The sequence below is a fragment of the Colius striatus genome, chromosome 5 (assembly GCF_028858725.1).
Source record: "Colius striatus isolate bColStr4 chromosome 5, bColStr4.1.hap1, whole genome shotgun sequence".
Lineage (NCBI taxonomy): Eukaryota > Metazoa > Chordata > Aves > Coliiformes > Coliidae > Colius > Colius striatus.
In genome coordinates, this window is record NC_084763.1 from 49,268,118 (window position 1) to 49,293,988 (window position 25,871).

The 25,871-nt window shown below is 47.1% G+C and overlaps 1 protein-coding gene across 5 annotated transcripts in view; it reads right to left on the bottom strand.

The window, feature by feature from the left end:
* JCAD (junctional cadherin 5 associated) overlaps positions 1-25,871 on the bottom strand; it is a 64,062-nt gene that overhangs the window by 15,770 nt on the left and 22,421 nt on the right. For 2 of the 5 annotated variants that reach the window (XM_061997514.1, XM_061997510.1), the window contains exons 1-2: positions 16,181-16,272; positions 3,706-4,064 (exon numbers count right to left, since the gene is read on the bottom strand). In XM_061997514.1, the coding sequence (XP_061853498.1) occupies positions 3,706-4,004 (299 nt within the window). In that variant the 5' untranslated portion in view covers positions 4,005-4,064; positions 16,181-16,272. Of the gene's footprint in view, positions 1-3,705; positions 4,065-8,712; positions 8,869-16,180; positions 16,273-25,871 lie in introns of those variants that run through there. The other 3 variants (XM_061997511.1, XM_061997513.1, XM_061997512.1) reach the window with 3 other exon arrangements.

Genomic DNA, 25,871 nt, shown 5'->3' on the forward strand with positions numbered 1-25,871 from the left:
CACATCCAGACACAGCAGCTTGCAAGTGCTTCACAGCTGGGAGAGGTGCTAAGGACTGAATGATCCTATGGCACCAACAGGCAAGATTTAAGTGCCAGGGACAGAGAGGTCCCATGGGACCAAGGAGGTAGATTTTAACATTATTAATTCTTTTCTAACATGCCTGCTTCTTAAAAATACCACATTTGCTGTCATAAAATGCTTTGCATTGATTCTACAGACATCTAATCTAATGAAGACTGTTTTAAAAAGCAAACTATTGCTAGCCTTTCATGAATTTTAGGCCTTTGCAAGAAATGAGGCCATCAGTCCACCCTGCATTGCCTGCATGGCCACATTTCAGCAAGCTGCTGCTCTCAGAGCAATGGGCTGAAGATGCACGTTCCCTTAGGGTGACACCGGACTGGTGGGAACTTGTGTGACACACATAACGGTGTCAGAAGTGGCACAGGCTTTGAAGTCAAACCCCTGCAGAATGAGGCCACTGCAGGGCCACCCAGGGAGTTTCTGTCCCTGTTTCTGCCTGCCAGCATGCAAGTGGTAGGTGTTAGGCACATGGTAGCTCAGGGTAGGTGAGCTGCCAGCACTGGGACAAACTTTGTCCCCAACGAGGAGGCACTGTTAAGAAATCCCTAGGATGTGGCACCAAGGGGGAAAGTTTTTAGAAGGCTGTTCTAGACAATGGCACCTTCTGTTCTGTTTTGGGATCCTATCCTCATACATACTCTTCCAAGCCCGCAAACTGGGAAACACCAGTACATCTTTCTAATCTTTCCAGCAGGTGATCTCAATAATGACTTATCTATTTAACTCCAAACCTGCTAGCTACCAACATAGTTTCTTCCACACAAACAGCTAAGCAAAGTGCCTCTTTCCTCCACTCAGAAGAGAAGCAGGAGGGAGTTCTCCTTCTGTGAACTCTCTCATCTCTACCCATAGGGTCACCTTTCCCACTTTCTTTACCTTGTCTCCTCTTCTAAACCTTTACTGTGTGGCGTCCTAATGCTCAGTTAAGCAAGAACAGCCAGGGCAGCCCCCTCCCCATCTGCTCCCCCATGCTTTGCCTGAAGAACAACAGGATGGATCCAAATATCACTTCCCTGCATCACCAGGGCCTCACTCTCCCCTTGCAAGCAGCAGCAGCTGGCAGTGAGTTGTGTCCACGTGCAGTTGCCATGAAGCTCCTCTCTTCCTCAACAAGGTTGGATTAGTGGAACAACTCTAATAAGCAGAGATAACAGCATCATCCCCTGCCATCATGAAACACCTTGAGCCCTACAAACCTGTCTGTGAAGGTAGCAGCGAGGTGGGCAACATCACTCACTTCTGTGGTGTTTGGAAGGTGATTAGCTCTTCTACATCAGTGGTCTGAGCATGAGTGTGGTGTAGGTACTTCCCTGGCTGAGGAGCCTGAGTCATGCTCCAACTTGCCATGGAGCTGGTCAACCTCTGTGAAGGTAGTTGGGATACACATTATCTCTTCTGGCCCTCCCCTGCTGCTGTGCTGCACGTGGAAGGCAGCGTCAGGAAGTGGCTGCAGAAAGCCTGCAGTGCCCAAGGAGCAGTGTCTCCATGCTGGGTGGCTGTCCCCTCTTCAGGCCCAATTGGTCTCCAAGTCTCTGCAGTGTGTGGCTCTTTCCCAGCCTGAGAAACAGGAATCTATTTCCCAGGACAGTCCAGAAACCAGACAATGAGCTCAAAATCCCTGCCAGAGTTCACTATGGCTCACCTGTAACAGGTTGAAACACTCCAAAGTGGGCCATCACAGAATTTGAAAACAGCTCATACTTGCACTCCAGTGCCGTGCCTTGGATGCTTCCCCAGGGCAGGGGGTAGGTCTGCAGAGGGACTGTCATCCTGCAGCCCAACAACAGACACACAGGTGCTGCTGCAGCACTGGAGCTGCAGACAGCTTTCCTGGGCCTGGCCCAGAGAACTCACTCCTCCCTTCCTGTGCCCCAGGGCAGTGGCAGTGCTGTGCTCTGCACCAGAGCCATACTTTGTGCCTAGGGATGGCAACAAAAGGACAACTCATATAAAGGTTTGCCATGAAAGAGTTCCCAACAGGGTCACTGGGAATCAGACAAATAGTGCATAAAATAAAAAACCAGTAACAGTAAGAAAGGATTTCTGTTTTGACACAAGTGTGACAAAGCCATTTCCAGGGCTGTGTTCCCTATTTTACATGGAAAAGGAACTTCTTAAAACCTGGATATAACATTTAACTATGCTGTAGACTGACAGGTTCCACCCCTTGCCTTTTGAGATGTTAGAAAGAGACATTTAAACTGTCAGAGGGCATAATTTTGTATGTAGCCCACACCAGCAGTTAGAGATCCCTGTGCCAGCTGTGAGACGTGCAGCAGAGGTGTGAGCCACGGCAGATATGCCAGAGAAGCAGAAGGCAGAGCCCCCACCACACATTACAGGCTGCGGGAGCAGCAGTGCTGGGGCACCTTCCAGCCTTGTACACCCACGTCTTGTCCACACTGGTTTTCCTCCTCAACTCCAAAGCCAAGCACCACCTTCCTTGGCACCCCTGCACACTCTTTCCCTGCTTCAAACCCTTTTTCCCTTTCATTCTTTTTTTGTATCATTCCTCACTTTATTGCTATCAAGTTTACTTCACCCAAAACACACCATGAAAGATCCTCCTTGTTACCTTTAAACTTGTGTTCTCTCCTTCCTTCTTCAGAAGAGATGGTTCCACCTGGGGACCTTCACTGCAGCTGGGACTTGCTGCCTCAGGACTGCTTTACAGAACTCACATCTCCTCCTGCCCATTATCTTAGCTGGCAGCCAGGAGCCATTCCTGCTCCAGGCAAACAAGCTTGCAAAGGGAAGAGATACGAGAGGAAAGAGCAGACGAGCCCAGCAGTCAGGGGACACGTGTGTTTGCCACGTGTTACTGAAGGTCTTCGTAAGCAGACAAGCCCCCAAGGCGACAGCATTTTGCCCTGCTTTCAGTTTCAAGCCCACTCGGTGGGAGGAAGGGGCTTTTCCTTGTAAACCATCGTCACACTTGGGCTGGTTTCCAGTCCCACTCTAGCTCCTTTCCTTTGTTGGTCTGCAGCACCCAAATAGCCGCAGAACAATGGCCGAGCGGCGGTGTGTACACACAGCTCTTCCTGCCCGGCCTGCCCCAGCCGCAGCGCGCACGTACTCCCCGTTCAGTTGTACAAGCACGTTGTGTGGAGTGACGACAAGAGCTGCCACTGGCTTGCAATTATTTTAAAAAGAAATGCACAGGCACCTTCTCATGTTTACTCCAGGAGAGCAGCCTTAAAAAAAAACCCAAGAAGGTCCTGTGTGCGTGTAGGAACACCCACCAAGAGCTGCACATCGCTGAATCTACGGCAAAAAACAGGGAGTGCATGTGGTAGAAGATGGGGGTTTTTTACCGTTACTTGGAGCTTTTTGAAGCCCCTCAGAAAGGCCTTTTTGATACAGGCCACATTTCAAAATGACATTTTACCCCACTCAGCCACTTCCCATCACCACAGTACCTTCAAAGGCCTCGATGTAGTAGAAGGTGAATGGATGTGCCAGTGCTTCGTGTGGACTTGCAGTGTACGGAAATGATCAGTAGTATGGGAGCAGGAAAGGATCACAGGAAAATGATGTCAAAGGTTAGGGTCATGCTTAGTTATCTGTCAGGATCAAAAGGAAGAGAAAGCAAAGCCATGGCATGATGCTGAAACTTACCCCCCTTCTGAAGTATGAAAAGTGGACAAACCCTGAAGGTCATGGTGGTAACCAGGACCCGCCTGCCTCCCTTGGCTCCCGTGGCTGCTTTCAGTGCTGCTCGAGTTGGTTTTCACCAGAGGTTTCTTGCTGTAAGCCCCAGCTCTTGATTCTGCCTCAAACCCGTTCAATGTTCTCTGAGCAGACCTCTTCCCTGCAGTTTCGTGCCGGTATCCATCACATCTGTTCTCATATGAGACCGGGGGATTTTTTGACAATTTGTATCCATGTGAAATCAGGAGGTCCTGGACACTGAACATGTTGTGCTGGTTTCACTCACAGCTGTGCCATCAGAAAGCTCTTTGCAGCAGGACCCATCCCTGGAAAACAAAACCAAAACCAGACAGAAGGCCACTTTAAAGAATGATAGGTATCTTTGATCAGTTGGTAGGCTGCTGAAGCTAAAACTCGCATCCCTTAGCCTCAGTCTTCCACCATTACAATAAAATAGATGAAGCAAAGTGCATGCAGATGCTGATGAATCATGTGCTGACCTTCCCTAGACAATACACCTCCACGTGCTCGCTCAGCCAAGCAGCAGATGCCACGCTGCTGCTGACTCAATCCATCTCACTGAAGAACTCACCAGTGACTGCAGCTCCCAGATTTCACTAAGTGATCTCAAAAAACCTCTTTGCACTGGAGGTAAGCCTACAATTTGAGTCAGGCACCTCCTTAAGAACCAGTCTTTCTCCAGTCATGGAGAGGTGTGCTCTGTATTCCCAGTGACAGCCCTCAATTCTGCACTGCTGCAAAGATCCAGCAAACTGAAATACTCGGCTGGAAACAATCCCTATTGTCTATACCACTCTTGTAGATTATTATGGCAATTACAGAATACTCATTCTTCCAGAGTTTTAAAATGAGTGGAGAGTAATGACCTAGTCAGTAGGCTGTGCAACACAACAGACCCGTTCCAACACATTCCTCCTTGCTTGAGCTGCGTTAGCAGAAGAAATTTTTTAAAAGGTGGGTAAAGAAGCAGCAAAACACACAGAAATAGATTTGTTATGTAAAACATAAACCACTCAAGATGATTTTCCCTGCACGAAGAGGGAATTTAACATGCGTAGAAGCAGTGTGTCCTTAGTAGCAGCAGGTCTACTTGAGGGACAGGAGTCCAGCGTTGGCAGCTACTCAAAGGAAGGTCATCTCTGTAAAGACTTGCACAAGCAAATGCACTTTATATACTGGTCTGTAGTGATCTTCCTGGGCATGAAGAAAGGAGAACTCTGTTCACTGCTGTTTACAGTAATTTACTGGAGATGGAGCAACTACCGAGACGGCTGCTGAGCGTTTATTAGTACTAAATCTCTCAGGCTACATATATACAGAAGTCAATGGATTAGTTTAGAATATAAACCAGTTTCTATGCAGCACTCCATAGATTATGGCCAGTGTTTGCCTACCCAGCGCCTCCTGTATCTTCTGTTCCCGCCCTGTCTCCTGGATGCTCCACAGACCGCAGAGCCGGTTTGGCTGGCTGTGCTGGAGCTGAGCAGCCCTGGTGTGCGGCCCCAGGGCACACAAGGGACCCTCTGGCCTGTGCCCTGCCCTGCACAGCCCACGGCAGCCACGGCGCTTGCCTGAGGACAGCCCACAGTGTGCAAAAACATGCACAATGTCTATGAGGAGACACAATTTAACTGGCAACCTGGAATGTTGCACACAAGTGGCTTTTCAGCCCAAGAGTCTGCCGAGCGCTTAAACCGGTTTGTCTCCAGAGCTTAATGAATCTCTTCCCTTTTCACACATGGAACACTACACACCCTTTAAAAACAGAGAAATAAAGTGCTGTGATGAAGATATTTTAGGAGTGTCCCTTGCTAGAACAGGATTCCAAATTCCCAGTAAGTGCTCTGTGTAAGTGAGCCAGCAGTAAGCACAAACAGGCAGAAAGCAGGGAGGAGTGGGACCCTTCCCTCTTGGAAGGAAGGGAAGGCTCAGTGGGTTATTTTTGAATGCTGACCTAAAAGGCTGATTTTCCATCCACCCACCGCCCCGGATTGTGCAAGGAGCCAGGTACGAGCACAGCGAGGGGAACAGCTGGCTCCTAGAGCTGCTCAGCTTCTAACGAGAGAAAGATCTGATGTGACTGCCATAAACAGCAGAAAGCCCATCCGAGCGCTCACAGGTGCAAGGAAGAAATGTGCTTTTCCTGCTATTATTGTCAGGCTGTCTGGGAACACAGTTTAACCCCTTCTCGGCCACTCACTGCAGCCAAGGTGCCATCAGAGACCTCCAGCCCATGTGGTTTACTCTGATCCTGCTTTTGGTACCAGTGACGAGGAGCAGTGGGGAACTGGTGTGACCATCTCCTCCTGCTCTGAAAACTTCTCCTGTGTGGAAGGGAAAACCTCGCAGTGTCGTGGGTGGCAGGAAGGCCCGGCTGGAAGTGGGATGTGTGCCCAGCACAGCTTCACAATGGCAACAAATGAAGTCGAGAAGCCTACACTCCTTTGCCTGTCATAGTGCCCTTGGCACCAAAACACCCCAGAGCTCTCCCCAGACCCATCACATGGAAATACTCTGTGCCTACAGCACCAGGAGCTGGTAGCAGAGGTGGCGGGTGGCTGCTATCCAGGACACTGACATACCTCAAAGGTGACACTTTGTGGCTTCACAGAAGCTACACAGAAGTCATGGGGAGAAACTGTCCTCTCCCAACAAACCTGGCCAGGGGCAGGGGAGCCAGAGTCCCTGGCCAAGCAAAGCCTGCAGGATATCAGCCATGTCAGAACCCAAGGTCCTCGAGCATGCTGGCCAGCATTCCAAACCCTGCTGCGGCACTGAGACGCTCTTCCCACCCTCCCTTAGATAAATAAACCTAAAAATTGAAATCAAAGGGATTGGATTGGCAGGAGTAACAAAACCATTGCTGCAGCACTGTCTTGTAAATAATCTGTCAGACTGGGCCAAAGAGTAAAGACTGTGCAGAGCTTCTAATTTGAGGGAAGATCAACAATGCTGGAAAACAGTTTGTTTTTCCAGTGCTCATTTGTTTTGTTTGCCAATGACATCAGTGCTTTCTGATAGGGTTTGCTTCCTGAGGATGCCTGCTATCTTGCCAGCGTTTCCGACTTGTCCCTGTCAGCCGGTACAGCTCTGCATTACACTGGAAACAGGGGCCAGGCTTTTCTCTGGAAACTTCTCAGGAGCACTCTCAGATGCAAAGAAGCAAGCACAGGCTGAACAGTGGAAATGGGCATCGGCCCCTGTGTGGGTGGACATGATGGGGACCTGTAGCCTTGGCGAGCAGCACACAATGGGACCACCAGTTGGAAACATCATCAGAGCCCCTTATCTTGGAGAGTGGGGATCAGAGTCTCTCCTCAGGGGCACAAATCTCATTGATGGCCCTGAGAAAAGCTCAAAGCACTGCTGAAAGATACCCTGAGGAAAGCTAGTGCTAGAATTTCCTCTGACCTGCTTCTGGATCCCGTTCTTGATGGGATAAATGCACTGCTTTCTGTTGATGGGCTGCCTTTATCTGTGGGTCTGTTTAGTGGCATGGGTTCCAGAGACTTATTATTTTGGAGGTCAAAGGTACCACCACCACCTGTACGATGGCCAGTACCAGAGATGATGAAAGGCAACACTTGCAACAGTGGCAGAAGCAGCTCTTACTTCCATGCCCTGGAATGGCCTGCATCCTCCCTGTGTGGTGTTCCAAGCAGCCCATCAGTCTGCTCCTTCCTTTTGCCCCGATTCCAGGGACCGCCCTGGCACAGCACCCACACATGGGTGGGAGGTCAGAAGCAACAGAGAATTTGGCCATGGCTGCCATCTGTTACATCTCTCCCTCTCTCCACTACTTGAAATCAAGTGGAAAGTGGCAACCCTTTGGCTGTTTGAATATGACCCCTGAAGTCCTTCATCCACACGATTCGCCCTGCCCACCTCTGCAGAACTATTTATAACATTTTTGTAAGTGATTCTGTACAACTTTACAGCAAACATTGAAGAAGTGTGATTTGCATTGCAAAATGAAGCATCCAAACATTATGAATTGCCAAAATCACGGCACCCTGCATGGACACAAAGGTTGCTTCAGTCTGTAACTACATGACTTCAGGCTACTGAATTCTGCAGGACTCCTGCCTCTGTTGATGGGCGGCCTAGGTGATGCTGGTCTTCCTGGGCTTTATCTACAGCAGCTATTCAAACACTGTTCTGATGACAGAGTTACTAACTGGCATCTGAATTACAAAACGTATTATCTAGATGGGTCACATAACAAACTTGCTTATCATCACTCACGTCTGGGTGGCATTATTCCCATTTCATATCAGGTGTGTGCCAGCAGACAGAAGTATTATGCAGACAGACTAAAGTGAAAACAATCCTCTCCATTCTAGGTGTCCAGTCTGAAGTGCCTGCAACCTGATTTTTCAAAGCCCTTGGCCTTAAAAAGTGAACTAGGCACTTTCAAAGCAACTGCTGCAAGAAACTAGTGCCTCTGCACACCAACTCCAGTGTGGCAAGTCAGCTGTCTACACAATAAAGACATGGGACGAGTCAAAAACTTGGCTGCAGTAATTTGTCTACCACACTCTCCATTCCTCTTCCCATCTAATCCAACACTTTTGTCCAGGCAGCCCCATATTCCTCCCACTTCTGTTGGCTCCTCACCACCATGTACCCCAGTGCTTTTTCTCCCCACATCCCCCAGCATCCCTTCCCTGCCTTCCCATCTCCTAGTGCCACAAGTCCAGTCACTATTCTCACACGGCCCCCGCCATGCCAGTCAGCCTGCCTTGTCCCCTGCACCCCTCACAGCTTCTCCTGACTGGTCTTTGTTTCGCATCCATCACCTCAATTTGCTCCTTCCCCTGGTGATGACCATCTTCTGTCCTGTCTGCATTTCCAGCAGAAGCACCTCTGTGCTTCCTCTCTGTTCCTAGGTCCAAGACCTTATCTCCCCACTACACAGAGAAAGCAGGAGCCATCATTTCGGTGACAACCCACCTCCATGGTCACAGGCCTGGGCAGGGGCATCGTGCCGGGCTCTGCAGTCACGCTCTGCTCGCACACTCCTCAGAGCAGCTGGGGCACGAGCATCTGTCCGGTGTGGGGCTGGAGGAGGGCATCAGCAGGCTGCTCCTCTCCAGAGCCTGAGGGGTCCTGATGGATGGGAGGGGAAAGTCTTCAGAAAAAGAAGCAGCTAGGAAGAGAGATGAGTCTGCTGAGAACAGACACAGACATCTCTGAGCCTTGTCACCATAGATCCTGCTCCTGAACATGCTGGCACCACAGCTCTCAATCAAACAGCTGGAGGATCTCTTTTCTTCCCCCTTTTTAATGTGGGCAAAACAACATTCCTTCTCTCCTTCCTCCTCTTCCCTAGTTTTTCTTGGAAATGGTTGAATTGGTTTAGCTGACAATATTAAAATAAATTTAGCCCGAGAGAGACATAACCTGAAAGTCTCAGATCAGGTGATAAAAGCCTGACAGACTACAGGAAAGGAAAACAGGTTCTTGTAGTAGAAGTTTTAATACTAGATGGTACTACTGGCTCAGTCTAAATATAACCCTGAGCTACATCCCAGGAGAATATCTAAGCCTTTGTCCATTGTAATTGCTCCTGTTTTCTCACTCTGGTTTTGCATGTGTTCATCTAAGACAGCTTATCAAAACTAAACACATTACATGGGGCTTTTACCTTGATCATCTCATCTTTTTTGGGACAATACCATCAGATGGGACTGTAAAGGGCAGGCTGCTGTGCCCAAACAGCCACCACCACACCCAGAGCTACGCGGACACGTGCTCCAGTGGGAAGCAGAAAGCTTGAAGAGCATTCAACGATACTGTTCACTGTGAGAAAATATCAGATATTCAATGCAAAGATAGTCTAGAACACGGGAAAAAAAAGATATCAGAGAATGTTAATGTGAGTTTGATGTATTCAGCTCAGCAGGGCTTAATTAAGCATAGGCTAGGAGTAAAGAAGGAGTAGGGAACTAGCCAGGGCAGCCTCCAAGCCGTGAGTAAATGCCTCCTAGAAATTCTTAAAGGATGGGAGAAGGACAAACACATGATCTAACTTCAAACAAAAAGGGGAAGGAGACAGATCTGATGTATCACAGACCAAACAGCCTGGATTTGATATCGACTGGTACAAATTATTATTCAACTCATTTGTAAATACTTCTAGCAGGTGTTGATTTATTGTGGAGCAGGAAGGAGTGAGTGTGTGATCCAGGAGGAGCAGCAGTGTTTCCACCGCCCCACGCTGTAGCTGCATCCACTCCCACAAGCTAAAGTCATGAGAAAATAGAAAATATAGACTTGTCAAGAACAAATGAAGTCTAATAAATTTAATTTTCTTCTTGGATGGAGTTGAGTGCTTAGTGACAAGGGAAGAGAAAACAGTAGAGGTCGCACATTGGAATGAGAAATGCTTCTGATGGATGCATGTGATAGTCTGATATGCAAACCATGTGATTATAATTTAGGTATAACTTACTCTAGGTGGGTATACAAATATTTCAAATCTGTACTTGAGGAATAGTTAGTGAGTTGAATGTCAACCTGAAAAGAAACATAAGGGCTGTGCCTGGGGTCTTGCTCGATTCAATATTTCCATTAATGACTTGTAAATTAGAATAAAGATTACAATTACAAATCTGGAGGGAGAGCTGCAAGCATTTTCAGGGATTACAATTAGAATAAAATCTTAATAAATTAGGGACACAGTCAGAAATGAATGACTGAGATTCAGTACAGGCAGGTGTTGAAGAAGGAGGATGCAATGCAAAAGTACAAAATGGAGCAGTATGGCAAAACAGTCTCTGGGGCTAAAGCCACAGAGACAGAAGATGTCAAGAGTAGCACAGGGCTTGGTACATGCAGGTGAATGTCCTTGGAGATCTAGTGAGGGGAACATCAAACTCTTTGCTTCTCTCAGCCACATATCCAGTTCTGGATCCTGCCTCAAGCGAGAGGCTGCACCCTGCCACTTGCTCACGAGAATGAAAAAAAGCTTAGGAAGTGTGACCCCTGGAGAACAGGCTACAAGAAGTGGCCTTGTGTAGTTGAAAGAGAAGGGAGGAGGAATGAGACGGGGGGAAGGAGATACGATAATGAGTTTTAAATACGTCAGGCTGCTAAAAGGCAGTGAGAATCTTGTCCTGCTCTCTGCAGATGTGCAAAACCGAAGGGACTGGCTTAGCATGCAGCAAAGGAGATTTAGGTTAGCTATTAGGAGGAACTATCTGGCCATGATGATAGTTAGCTGTTGCTTATGCTGGGAGGCTGTGCATCTCCATCAATACAACTTTTCAAGAACAAGCTAAATGAAGATCTTCCAGGAATGCTGCAGATAAAGCAGATCTTGATGCAGAACCATGGGATTTGGGATAGAAGCTAAACACTTTGACATTTCTCCTCTGCTTACCCCAAAAAAGATATAGTTTTGGTGGTGTGCCTCACCCATTTCCACAAAAATCAAAACTCTTCTGTGAAAGATTCCCAGTCTTACGAGTAGCCACCTCACCTGAATTACAATGTGACTTTCCCCTCAGCTGCAACCATTCAAAGTAGAACAACCACTTTATCACAAAATGCCAGCAATGACCTACCCTGCACCCCCCTTTCCTGACATCCTCTGCATTGTGAGGAAGAGTGGGAGTGTGGGGTGCCAAGGGCAGGCAGGCCTGGCAAGGTGGCAAGCACCATTTGGTAGGAACAGAAACTTTGCCTCTCCTCCAGGGGTGGGAGGGAGAGGGAGGCTGAGGCATAAGAGACACACTGCATGTCCAAAGGTTCCAAGCAGAGAAGAGGCAGTAGATGAGCTGAGTGGAGACACAAGAATGAGGTCTTGATGAAAGGACTCATGTCAGATCACAGACACACACCAGGCAGAGCTTCAAGACAGTTCCCAATACAGCCAACACCATACTGAGGGCTTCGAAGCTGCTAGTGCTAAACAAATATTCATCTTTGCTGACTACATGGGAAAGAGACATGCCAAAGTCATTGCTGGAAGATAAGCTGACTTTATGTTGGCTCCACGTGTTTTCCCAGGCCAATCTCTCCCATTCATCTCACATAAATTAAACAGAAATCAGTGAATCTTTGTGCTTAACCCTCATTACCTGTGAGCAGGAGAGTTCACTGTTTTTTTCCTCTAATAGAGAGACTCATAGACAGTCAAAATTACAGCTCACATCCCCTTTGCATTCTTTGAGGAAAAAAAGTCCACAGTGAAATCACCCAGAAACTGTGCCAGAGAATAAATTAATGATCCAACGTGTCTCCAAAAAAATGGGAAGGCGAGGAGGAGGAGTGAGTCTTAAAGAGTCCGTTTAACTCTCAGAAGGTAGTTACTCCTGTCTTGAATCTCACTAGTGCAAACATATCTGCAAACCCACTGTGGCATGAGAGAGAGCACAGAGCATCTCCTGGGGGAGACCTTAATGAGCGACGGCTGCTCTCCAGGGGTTGCCAGCCCCATTTGTTGGGAGGTTTCAGGTCATATTTCAAAGTCTGCCTGCTCAGATTTGCAAAGAAAAAATGGTTGAGAGATGGATTTATTTTCCTGTAAGTAGCGTGGGTGTTTGAGTGCTGGGTTCACACATCACTGAAATATGTGTCTGATGGTGCATGGATAGGAGTTTGTATCTGAAATAAGGCTGATTTTTAAATTTGCCATGGACCAATCCAGCCCTGGCCGAGCACTGATTCGCTGAGGCTTGCAAGCATCCCAATAGCAGCAAATGCTTGAAAGGGAGAGAGGAAACAACCAAGCATGCAAAGATATCGCTGTTCCTATTAGCTGGCTTTCCAAATGTCAACAGCTTGCTTCCACCGATGACAGAGCAGCACATCACTCCACTGAAATCGGTCCAGACTTTTTTCAGAGAAGGAGCAATTGTCAAAGAGCACTCACTGCTACTCTGTGCTCCAGATATAACCAGTCCTTAGACCAATTGGCAGCATATGGTCTGTTTCCTCAAATGACAGCTTTTGTTTGTCACAACAGGAGAACAAAATAGTACATTTATTAAAATGTAATTAGCCACTCCTTCCCTCCCAAAAAGGAACTGCAAAAGAGGGTATTTTTTAGGACTCGGACAAATGTTTCCATGTTGTTTAAGATGCTTTTGTCTGGAGCAATCCACTCTGGTGGAACAAAGCATGGGGAGTCACATTTGTTGTTCACATCTGAAAATCAAGATGTGAAAAGCTAATCATCCCACCTAAAATACCTATGGGCAAAGTGCTAATAAACCTCTCCCATGCCAGAACTACACAGATCACTGTTAGTGGTCGCAGTTTTTGACAGAAAAGCTCTCCATCCATACAAATACTAATAACAGTAGTTAATCTTTTAAAGCACAAATTTTTAATAAGGGATCTATCACATAGTTGAACTTCTTTGAGGTGACGGTGACATGACTTATAGAGCCCGGGCTCTATGATCAAAAGGATTAGACACATTAGCATCCTACTAATCACAGCAGGACAGGCCAGCCCATCGGGCCAGGACTCACGGAGGAGAGATCCGTAAATAAACACTTTCTCCCGCTCACAGTCGTGGCTGGGAGCAGAGGCGTTCCAAGGTTGGTATGGTCCTCTCCTCTTTCAAAGAGATAAGGATTGTGTCTGCTGGAGTAAATAAATTCTCAGCAGTCTCACACATCTGTTTGTTTACTCATTTTCAGGCATTACCATCCTCTCCTGTGTTGTTATCCCTTTTATATTACCCTTGTATGTATAATCAAATGCCCTCTCTTCTGGATTGACCCTTTGCTTCTTCCTGTATTATAGACGCCTTTGATCTTTCTTTCTTGCATCTGTGTGTCCTGCCTTGTAGTCTCAGCAGGATTTCCCTCCAAATCCTTGCTTTACCAGAAAATAAATGCTAAAGTAGTATTTGTATGCATTAGCGTAGGGAAAAAAACCAGACACTCTACTCGAGAAGCCTCACACTCCAGTGCCACTGTGCTGCTGGAGCACTGCCTGTGCCAGGCAGGGTCACCTGCCTGCAGGGAAAACCAGCCTGTTGGAAGGTGGCCCAGCTCCTGAGCTTGGCTGAGACCCCTGGGCCAACAAGGTGAGCAGTCATCATCACAATGGGAGAAGAGAGATCATCCTAAAATTTCAGAGGCGGCTGTTATTTTTTCCCCCCTTTGTCACACCCTTGGTGACGTGCAGGGTGCCCTCATCACGTCCAAAAGCAGAGCTCAGCCTTTAAGAATTACTTTTCAAAACCCTTCACTTGCCCCACCATTTGAGATAGTCCAAGTTATGGCTGACAAATTCTACTAACATCCTAACTGTAATAAACTTGGGTGCTAAAGAGGCTGCCTCTGAGCATTATGTCTAGGTACATGTGGGACAATGTCACCAGTTCACACTGAGACCTTAATGACAGCACCAAGGCTGAACAACCCCTTCCTTCATAGCTGGAGCTAGTGAGTAAGCTTCCCCAGCAAGCCTGAGTCCACTGGCTCTTGAAACAAAGCATAATAACAAGGTTGCAGAAAGTGAGATAACCCTTTCCACTCGAGAAGTGGAAAACAACATCTGTTAAAAAACAAATAAACCGATGTAATGGCTTCAGCAAGAGACCCAGAGGATTTTAGAGATGCAGCCTGTGGCTTGGTCAACACATTGTGAACAGCAAATTACAAGAGAACAATTGTTTCATACCAAGCTCTCCCACCCCTCAACTCCCTCAAGGTTAATTAGAATGGCCTCTGGCCAAATTAATTAGAAGATTTGGGCAGGACTTTGCTATGTACTTGTAACTAGTTCCAAGGTGACCAAGAGGTTCAGAAATGCCTCACCTTCCAAATAAAGCCTGCTTGGCAAAAACCAAGCTCACATGTGCCATGCCATTTCTCTGACAATCAGGAGAAACACTTAAAAGTAATCTTCCCCTAACTAACGGCTAAGGCAGAAGAATTCTCTGCATCCTTCCCATTGAACAATATGCCCTTGTTTATTTTCTGTGTGCTTTTTAGGTCGTAAGAGGCCAGTAAAATTATGCATTAAAGAACAATATACTACTGTAATATGCCACTTGATACACACAGCCTGGCAGACTCTGAAAGATCCGTCTTTTCCAAGAGCTGGCAAATACATGTTGCAACATGGAGAAATCCTGTACATCACCATAGGATGGGAGGATGCAGAACTGGGCCCAGCTTTCTAAACAACAGAATAAACTGGTATTTTAGTTGGCATTGTAACATGCTCTCATGGCACAGCCTGGGAGAGCATCTTGCCTTGAGGACGTGCCCAGCTTGTCTAACCCATGGCAGCAACCTGCCTTGACCACCTTCAGGCTCCTGCTGCCCTCAGCATCCCATGGCAAAGGGGATAGCTGGCAGGATCATGCTTTTTCCTCCAAGTGGTACCGTGGTGAGAAGTGGAACTGCAAGAGCATAGTAGCATAGGGCAGACCTGGCCTCTGTGATTACAAACTAAGTGCTGGCACAATCTGAGGCTCTCAAAGTGGTTGCACCTCTAAACTGCAGAGCCCTTCTCTGCCACTAACCCAATATTCTTTAGTTTGAAGCTGTAAGGTTGCTGTTTTCCACGTATCTGTTACCCACAAACAGCAACAGCATTCCTAGGCAGAACTAGAACTTCTGAAGTAACAAAGAGAAAATGCTTCAGCTCATGCAAAGAAATGTAGCTGAATATGTCTCAGCAGGACACAATTCTCATTGCCACTCACCAAGATTTAATGTCTCGACCGTGTGGATCAGACTGACTACTCAAAACAGTTACATCGTATTTACCCTTTAAGATATGGGCTGGAGTAGCTTAACATGTAGAGTCCATGCTACAAAAAAGCCCTTATTCTCAACACTTGACTAAAAAGAAAGGAAGAAAAAAATCCCAAACCCTTAATAGATGCATGAGTACTTTGGCACAGACCCAGCGACAGTCTAAGGCCATAATTTGTAATTCTGAGGCAATTATGAAATGATGTAACAGCACAGATCTCCTTCTGACAGAACAACTTTCTCTCTTTTTTCTTGTCTCCTTTGCAACAGTCCATAGTATAAAACGACCACCAAAAAGGAAACAACCCCAAAGAACTATCTGACTGCTGGGTAAATATAGCAATAAACGCCGAGAGGGGCTGCAGCTGACGTTTCGGACCCCGATGCCACATCCCGGCCGGTGTCCGTGGGGAAGCGGCACCGAGTCCCAGCCGGTGGCCGGGTCCCGGGGGCTGCGAACGGATGAGATAGACGCTAAAATGAAAAGCGAGCGGTACCCACTAAGTTCCCCCGGAGTCCTGCTCAAGGCGAGCTGCGCGGGGGCTGTCGGCAGAGAGTCGGGGGGCGATGGTGGGTGGCAACCGGCAGGTGCAGGGGTGGGAACCCGAGGGATGCCGCTAGCCCTGGGACACCTCCGAGCTCCCCTGTCATGTGTGCGTGTGTGTGTTCCCTCCTCCAGCTCCCCCACTTACCCTCCTCACCGCTTGCCGGGACCCAGCTGCAGACGCTCCGGTGGCGGCTGGAGCCGCCGCGTTCAGCAGGGAGGCACCGAAACCGGGGGGCGGGCCGGGGCGAGGGGGCGGGCGGGGCGACCTCCCGGCCCGCCCCCATCGCTCTGTCCCGCCTCCCCCCTCTCCCCACCCCCTGACCATAAAGCGATGCGGCGGCACGGCTCTGAACCGGCCGCTGATGCTTTGTTTTGTTGTTACACCTCTTTTGAGAACACTTCCTGGGCTGCGAAAGGGAGGTGCAGCCCGTGGAAAGAGGCGCTTCTGGACTTTGGAGTCCTGGCGTCGCTGAAGATTTACCCCGAGTGGGCCTTGAGTTGAGAAACAGAGCTTTCCCCTAAATAAAGAAAACAGTCACTCGTGCTTCAGGCTCTCCTGCTACAGAGAAAAACTTGAAGACCTGGGCTGAACAGAGCTCGGACAACTAGAATGCAAACTGCATGAGTTTTGACACAGTTTGAGGAATGTCTTGGCAGGGCTCTGGAGGTTTCCAAAACCCACCTGGACATATTCCTGTGTGACCTGGTCAAGGGGAACCTGCTTTAGCAGGGAGGTTAGACGGGATGATCTCTAGAGATCTCTTCCAACCCTGACCATTCTATTATTCTGTGACTCACAGTAAAGGACTGATGCCAGTTGGCAGCCCCGAGTGAGAATGGGGAGCTGGTATAACACATGAAGCCATTAGTCTGTGGTTTGGGAAGTCCAGCTGCTGTGCTCCTCAGCAGAGGCATGGCTTCCAGTGTCTCCCTTTGCTTCTGCTCCATCTTGTCCTCTGCTTGTTAGAAAGCAAACTCTTTGGGCATATGTTGCTTCTAGTTTTGCCCAAGAGAGCCACTGCTACCCGGTGCTTTGCACGGCTTGCAGGGGGCAAGGAGAAGAGCAAAGAAAGCACGAAGTAAGAGCTGAGGGTTGCTGTGTGGGGCAAAGGCAGGGCTGAGATGGGTGTCCCATGTGAGTGCGGGCCTGAACGGGCTGGAGCACCAGGTCCGGCTCCTCAGGGGATCAAGGTCAGTGCCTGCCAGGCCCAGTGAGGGCCATTGCGGGCAGACATTGTGGGAAATAGCAACACACAACAGGAGAGTGATGGGCCAGATGAAGGAAACACAGAGGAATTAATGCACAGGGAAAGGAAAAGGAAAACCACACAGGCATGCTGCACACCAGCTGGCTCTTCAGCAACAGCACTACTGTGTGCCATTGCTGTGATGAGTGAATGGGAAATCCCACTCTGCTCCGTGAAAGTTGTTACTGCTTTATGCCTTCATAATTCTCTCTGGCCTCAAAACCTCCCTGATCAGGAGCTCTATGTTTATGGTTTATGTCCAATCATCAGTGTTGCTGCTCGGGGCCAGAGCTTTCCTGCCATTCCTACTGAGCTTGTTGCAGGCTTAGAGCCTCATTTCTGGAGGTGATCCTGCATTAGTTGTTTTTTGCACTCAAGTCAAGCAGCTTTCTTCATAATTTGGTGTGGTGTGAAGTGACTGAGTGCATTAATTATTCCCTGAAAGACTATAACAAGTTTTGTCTTAGATCCAGTTGCCTAAATACTTAGGTTGAAATCACCACATACCTGCAGTTTACCATAACTAACTAGCCACAGATGTGCTATTAAAGCCATGCTTTTTTTTACCTTTTCTCCATTCTATACAGCAAGTTACAGCTATGATATATTAAACTTTCTTAAAACAGATGCTAGTCATAAACAAAACAGCTATTACCCTTTTGCAAGAAAACACGTCACATTACCCATCCCGCCAGTAACCACCTGTTTATAGAATTGGCACCACTTTTTAGTTTGGAACCGAGGAGCTTCAGATATTTTATTGGTATATCAAGGCAAACACCAAACATTGCCATGGAGAGGGGATGTTTTCAGATGCCAGTTCTTTGGTGCTTTCTTAGTTGTATTTTGTTCAGGTATTCGGGGATTCATTTCTTGAACTACTTTATCACTTCCTAAGCATCCCAGAGAAGCCAGGAGGGTGAGTATGGATTGAATAGAGGGAAATAGTTCACAATGCCAGGTGGTGGTCCTTTAGCAAGCATGATTTAATGCACAGCAGTCAGTGTCTGTGCAAGGCATTGGGCTGCTGGGGAGGACTGATAGTGCACTGATATTTTCCTTTAGATGTAAAGGTTCTTCTATCATATCTGTTAGATATACCTTAGAGTCCTAAAGCATGACACACAAATGTGTGCTGGAAGGAGGGGAAAATGGGGAAAAAAGCTAAAAAATAAAAAACACAGAGGAAGTTTACACCCATTCTGTGTGCATATGTGAACATTGTGAACACTGCCCAAAGTGCTATGAGGTGTGGCACACAAATTACCCTGCAGAATTTAGCTGGTGTACACTGGGGGAAATTAGGTAGTGCTTCCAAAACTTTTGAAGTGCTAAATATTGTTAAAGTAATCCTTACAGCTTTTTCATTCAAAGACTTTGCTCAGGGTACTTAGCAAATATTAATGAGTTTCTCATCATAACACCCAGGAGAGATGAGAAGTTATCACAGTAATCACCCCGTCGCCCAGCTGAGGAACAGAACAGTTAGACCTCATTTTTCAGGAGGGTTTCCTGACCAAAATATTTGTACAGTCGTTCAGCTGAAAAGCTCTTGGAAAGGGTTAGGAGCTCCAGCTGGCCTCCCAGCAAGGTGTCAACATTAGGGAGGGAGAGGGTCATAATTTGTTTTGGGTCTCTCAGTACAAGAAAGACATTGAGATACTGGAGTGTGTTCAGAGATGGGCAACCAAACTGATGAAGGATCTGGAGAACAAGTCTGATGAGGATTGGCTGAGGGAGCTGGGGGTGTTTAGCCTGGAGAAGGCTGAAAGGAGACATGATCAGTCTCTACAACTACCTGAGAGGAGATTGCAGCAAGGTGGGGGCTGGTCTCTTCTCCCCAGTAACAAGTGATAGGAGGAAAGGAAATGGGCTGAAGTTCTGCCATGGGAGGTTTAGATTGGAGATTATGGAGAACTTTTTCACTGAGAGGGTGGTTAAACACTGGCACAGGCTGCCCAGGGAGATGGTGAAGTCACCATCCCTGGAGATATTGAAAAGACTTGTAGATGAGGTGCTGAGGGACATGGTTTAGTGGTGGGCTTGGCAGCATGAGGTGACTGGTTGGACTCCGTGATCTTAAAGATCTTTTCCAAACAAAATAATTTTATGATCTCCAAAGCTAGGGGAAGATGAAAGAATAGTGAGTAGCAAATCATATTGGTGTTGGATCCATCCTAATTTTCCTAGTTTAGAATTTGGATGATTACTACTCTACAGACGGCTAATCCCTGCATTCACTTTATAAGTTAATATAGATCTGATGCATTATGTACAAGGGTACATGAAGGGTACAATACAGATGTTAGTGTGAATCCATCGATCTCCAGGAGTGTACATGTTGAGCCTGAGGTGTGACTGCCACCTCACATCCCTGCTAGTGACATAAGCTTCACTTGTTAAGGAGAGTGAAGTGTCTCACAGACACTGGGAAGTGAGATCATGGCTGAGAGCTATGCAGCTGGGAAGTGGTCTTTTTTCCAAGCACAGGCAAGGTTTTAGCTTGGTTAATTGAAATGAAGGGCGTAGCTGTGGATCCTGTTAACATCACTGTGTGGACTAGTGCTAGTGGAAAATACACTTCAAATAAGGTAAAAGAAGATCAGGCCCTGGTCAGTTCTCATGTATTACCACCAGATGTTGATGATCTCCACTGAAATGCCCACTACATTACTTTTGAGTGTCCAGCAGCTCCCAGACAACACTCAGCAGCTCAAGTTGTGCCTGATACCCAGTGTAGGTCTAGTCATGCAGTGAAAGCCACCAAGACCTCTCACTAAATTTCTAGCTGCACCTCAGCACCATCCCACTGTGACTGCAGATTTTGGCAAGTTCAGATCCTGACCTATTGCAGCTACAACAAAGGATGAGAGCAAACTCAGGTTGCCCACAGGCATTAGCTAAAAAATCTTTGCCTTTTTCATGAAACTAATTGCAAATCTACTTTGAAAAAATCCCACAACTTCATCTTCAAAACAGCTGCAAACGTATTATTAGCAATATAGATAATTTAACTTGCAAATACATAGTGTGTGCTGAGCAGCTTTTTATCTGGGAGAATGGAGTCTGAAATAGCAAAGGCATCTTGGGGAGGAGATGCACAAGGGGCAGGGAGATGAAGGTATGTGAAGTAATGTAGAAACAGAAGAGGTGGTTTGGGCATGACTCCTCCCTTTCCTGAACATATATGTAATTTAAAAAAATTAACTGGAAGATGGAGAACACAATAGTGATAAAAGGATTCCACCTTATTTGCACTGATGTAGCTAGGCTGGGAAAATCGCTGATGTAGGATACAAGTGAAGCCCTGAGGTTTTCAAGGAACAAACATAAACATGTACCAATGACAAGAGAGCCTATAGTTACAGCAGTAAATATCAAGAAATGGAGATGAAGGGGTTATAGTCCTCAAAGCTTTGGCCAGATTGTAATTATTGGAAAGCTAAAGCAGGTTTCACTCTTCCCCCAGCCCCAGTCACTGCCATTTAGAGAGATGTGGAGCTACTGAGGGACCTAAATAGAACCAGGTAGGGGCACACAGTGAGTTGGGACGTTGGACTGGCAACTTCAGGCTATGGGTCAGCTGCTGGCATGATAGTCCTCCTGCTTGCCTTTAGAAGGCAGGAGATAAAAACAGGTTCAAAATGGAGAGACCATTCCTCCCAGAGCGCTTGCTGTGCTTTGAGCAGCATGGCTTTGGATACCACTTGTGCTGAGCCTCTGTAGGAAGCCCTTCCCTGGGGAACACAGGTCCACAGTGGGGAGAGGGAGCATCTCTGAAACAGTGTGCTTGAATACAAAACCACAGCACACAGTATAAAGGCTCTTTCAATAAATGCTTGTGACATAGTTCCTATTAGGTCCATAAGGATGTCAGCAATAGCTGTTTAAGTTTAACTCACCACTTTCAGCTTTTAGCAGCAGTAACCTTAATTTGTAAATCTTCTGTTTCAAAAGTCCTTTCTGAAATGCAGCCTCCCTCCTGTAGATCTACGTGAGTTGGTTTTATGAGATCAAGGGGAGAAAACTGTCTCTAGAAACTTGTTTGGCTTTTTTCATAAGAGAAGTTGAGTACAGTAGCAAGGGCAGAGCACGGAGAAAGGCTTGTCTGTAACGAGAGTACTCAGAAAGTTCAAGCAGAGTTTGTGAGACCCCTTCGTGCCACTGTGTTCCTACAAAAAGCCTCACCCAAAAAGATGAAATTACAGTCCTTCTCTGTTAAAGAGAAAAAAATATGAGAATGGCTTGTAATTTTTCAACCAGAAAAGCTATGTTTATCTTCCAAAGAACAGCCCCTTGAAGATGTGACTGCCATCCAGGGTTAAAGAGCAGGCATAAAGCCCACAGAGGGACGGGCCCTCGGCTGCTCAACACCCAGCACCAGACATCTGTCTCCTGGGGCGAGGCGATGCTCCTGTTATCTAGCTGATATATTCCAGAGTGTCACGGCTTTCCATATCCAAACACATCTTGACACTGGAGATTATCCAGATCCCAGAGCTCTGGAGTGAGGCCAGGGCCCAGCAGCCGCCCCGCTGCAGCTCACCGCCACGGGAGCAGGCAGAGGCAACGTGGGGAATGGTTATCGGGGAGCAATGACATGTCACGGCTGGCTCCAGCGGGCAAAGGGGTCAAAGGATTATGACTCAAACCCATTCTTCATAGAAAAATCTTTTCCAAATGCCTGACTTAAAGCTATGAAATCACACGGGGAACGTGCTGTTATCTGTGGGGGTGGTACAGACCCACCTCTGCTTCAAGTGGGAATCCAAAAAAAGAAAACTCGAGCTGTGCAGAGCATCCCCATTGCAGAGCCATGCTCACCAAGCTGTTTTCCTTCCCCCTCACACCTGCTGCTGGGCAGGTTTAGAGAACTGAGTGAGGATGTGTCTTTATCCCCACAGTAATAAACTTGCCTTGTGCATGTGTATTTTAGCCCTGAATTTAATTCTTATTTGCTCTCATCCTGTTTTACAGCAGGATATGCTCTCCTGCAGATACTGCTGTCATCCCCATTTCTTACCTGGAACTGCTTTTAGAGGGACTGGAGAGGTGACATTTTTTTGGACAAATACTTTTGCCAAAAGTTTATCTGAGCAACATTGGGGAAATATGGTTTTGCTTGGTAACTTTTTAAAATACAGCAACTCTGCAAAGGATTGCAACATCAACACCAGACTATCAGCCTGTACCATAAAGATTTCCAGGTCTGTAGGGACTGTATTTGGGGTTGAAAGTCATGGAAATCTATTCATTATCTTGTAGAAGTTGATACTGATATCGCAAAGAAATCGTGCTTGGAAAGTAGAGAAATCCAAGCTCTCATAACCAAATGCCTTTCTTGTCAAGCTGAATTCTTCCATTTCCCTCCTTCCATCCAGAATCAGAGGGAAAATGGAACCAAGCACAAGAACTGTGGATTTTTATTAGGCAAAGCCTCATTCAGATTGATCAGAAGGCATTTTAACTATGTTATTTTGTTTTGAGACCATCTTTTGTGCAGCCCTCTGTTCACTAGAGGGCTTCCAGACTCATCGGTGGATATACACCTCTGTCTCACCATGTTTTCTGTGCTTTGGATTGGAAACAGCCTCCCTGGAAGTCTTAATTTATCACATCCTTTCTTTCACTGGCTCAAGCTTCCCCCTGGTATTTGGGCAGATTGCAGTGTTGTGACACAGGATTGTCCTGCAGGCTCTCCTTAGGAGACAGGCTGTTTAAAGACCCTAGTGCTGAGGGACATTGATACCACACATCCCCTTTAATTGCTTTGCCACTCTGCCCAAACCCACTCACCCCCACAGGCAAGCCTCTACCCTGGGAATCCTTCATTCCCTTGCCCACATGGAGTGGGACATCACAAATCCTCTTGTCCTCTATTCAAACTGCTCTGGCAGGCTTTGCCTGTCCTCAGGAAGGCTCTGGGAGAAAAGCAGCTATCCAGCCTCCAAATAAACCGCTGTTTGAAAGGAGATGAAGCCCTGCACGTGCAACTTACAGTCAGGCAGGCGACAGCAGAGAAGCTGAGCTGCCAAGGAGAAAGTTAAAATAGAAATGAGTCCTCTTACTTCAGCTCTGCCTTTTGTTGTGCCCTGCAGGCAGCCTGCACCTGTGACCCTGTATCCTCCAAAGTCAGAGCATGTTTGCCCAAAGTGAAATGTGGCACACACAGCCTTTTAACTCCGATCATTTCTAGAAGAGCCTCTGTCTTAGTGGTCGGGAGCAGCAGCACTAACCATGTAGGTACTTGCATGTAGGTACCCCGCAGGGAAGCTGAAGAGCAAGTTGCAAAGCTCAGTGCATAGCTCAGATCCTTACAAGCAGACACTCCATATTTAAGACAATCACTATTAGAAGTAACAATAAGATGCTGTCCTCCTCTACTCACCATAAGCCACCTTCCTCTCTAACAGTATCAGATGCATAGATACTGGGACCTGCAAATCCATTTCACCACCAAGTCAGTGGCACCAGTTTGGCTAGGTTACTGGAGCACACCAGGCTGATGGTTTTGCAGTGAAAACAGTAAGGAAAGCTCTGCTGAGGAGTGTTTCCTTGTAGAAGTGATGAAGGAAACAGCTTGGGGCAATGACACCATAACCTAGTACAGCTGTTTCTGCAGTGATCATTTGTTCAGATTCTAGGATGCATTAAAAGAGCAGCTTGGAGCATTTCTGTTGCTGTTTATCCTCTGACTGGGCTGTTGTTAATGCAACACTCACTCAATGAAGTGTTTGGGATGAATTCCAAAAACACACTTAGGTGCCTAAATCCAAGACAGCGAGTCACAGCTGCCTAAGGACTTAGGTTCCCACTTTTCTATGCCCCTTCTCAGAACCTCTGTCAAAATCTGGACTTCTGCAATGGAGAGACTCTGGGTGCTGCCTGCCTCTCTGCCATCCATCCCTGCAGATGAGGTGGCCATGTTCAGGATCACTCAGGCACCCTGCAGCTGTGCCCTGAACTCTGAATTCAGCAACTGCAGCTGCTCTTGCTCAACCCATGGCTAATGCTGCTCTCCCCTATTGGTACGGCCACCATGAGGAGGTGGTGCTGGCTGGGTCTTTGCAAATAGAGGGTCATGATAAGTATGGCACAAGGGTGACTTTATGCTGATGAAGAAAGAGGCTTCTACTAGCCTGGCTTGAGTACATTTTCCCCCATGTAGCACTCCCCTTCTCCTACTCCCTAAAAGGATTGCAAGATAGAGGGGATGAACATACTCATCATAGAACAAACTAGTTCCCTCTTCTGCTGCCCTGGCTACAGATGGCCTGGTGGGAACAGTGAAGCCAGGGGCACTTTGGAGTCTGGCAGCTGCTGCATGTGTGGAAGTTGGATGGGTCATGGGACACCAGGCTCATGGCCACTCATACCAGCACCCATCAGTAAAGCTGCACAAGAACATCTTGAAGTAATTCCTAACACAGTGTAAAATTCCACCTGCTTTGGCAGGGATGTTGGACTAGATGATCTCTAAAGAATTCTTCCAACCTCTACCATTCTGTGATTCTATGATTAACCAACCTTTCTACTACATTGAAAAGTATGTCTGTCCATGTTTCTTTCCTCAAGACAGAGTTTAAAATACTTACAGAAATCTGGTTATCAAATTCCAGTGACTTACAAGGAGCAAGAGGGAGCATAATTGCTCTTCTACCACAGCTTATTCACCCCTCCTGAAAATTCCAAGGATTACCTCCCAGGAAGGTCTTGGGGTAGATGATGAGATGAGGCCCATGTGCTGGGAACTCATTACTTGGGATGACAGCACTCCTTCCTGCAGCCTGAGCATCAGGTTGGGTGACCTGACAGACATCTTTCAATTGCATTCACCTGTCTTGCCCTGATATCATTAAGCTTTTCCAGGTTTCTTCTTCTTTTGTCTGATAAAGCAGTTAGAGGTCCCTGTAACAGACACTTGCACTTTCCAGATGTATGTCTCAGGTAGTGCTCTGCATGCACAAACTGTTTTTCTCATTAAGCCTTTCAGTTGCTGCCGTTTACCTAAATCCATGCCAGACTGTAAAAGCCTTAATCGATGTAACACATTCACTCCTGATGATGTCAGGGAGCCGCTACACTAATCTAACAGATGAGCTGCTCTGATAGCCAGTGGATTTGGGATGGCAAGCAAGGTTTATCATGTTAAACCAGATGCCATCAGCACCTTTCAGCCCTGCAAAAATGCTCTAATTCTTCATGGAGCTATTACTGAGACATGGAAGGAAAACATGAGATCTGAGCTCCTTCCTGACCCAGCTTTCTGCTGCTGGCACCTCTTTCTACAGTCGGGAAAGCCTGATGTTGGGGCACGTTTCTGAAGTTATTTCAAAGATGACATTTGATGTCTTCTCTACCTACACTTGTCCTCGGCAGGAAAACTGCAGAGCAGCAAAAGAGAGAAGGTGAGGGCTTCTAGGGGATGGAAAGTGAGTCTTCTGTAGATCTGTCGATGCATACGTGTCTGGCTGGGCCCCGTCCTCTGGCCATGCTGCAATCTGTATTTCAAAGGGACCATGATTCTTTCTTGAAGTGCTGGGTGCTGGCAGAGCAGCAGAGCTGGCAAGTGAGCTTTCAGGAATGTCT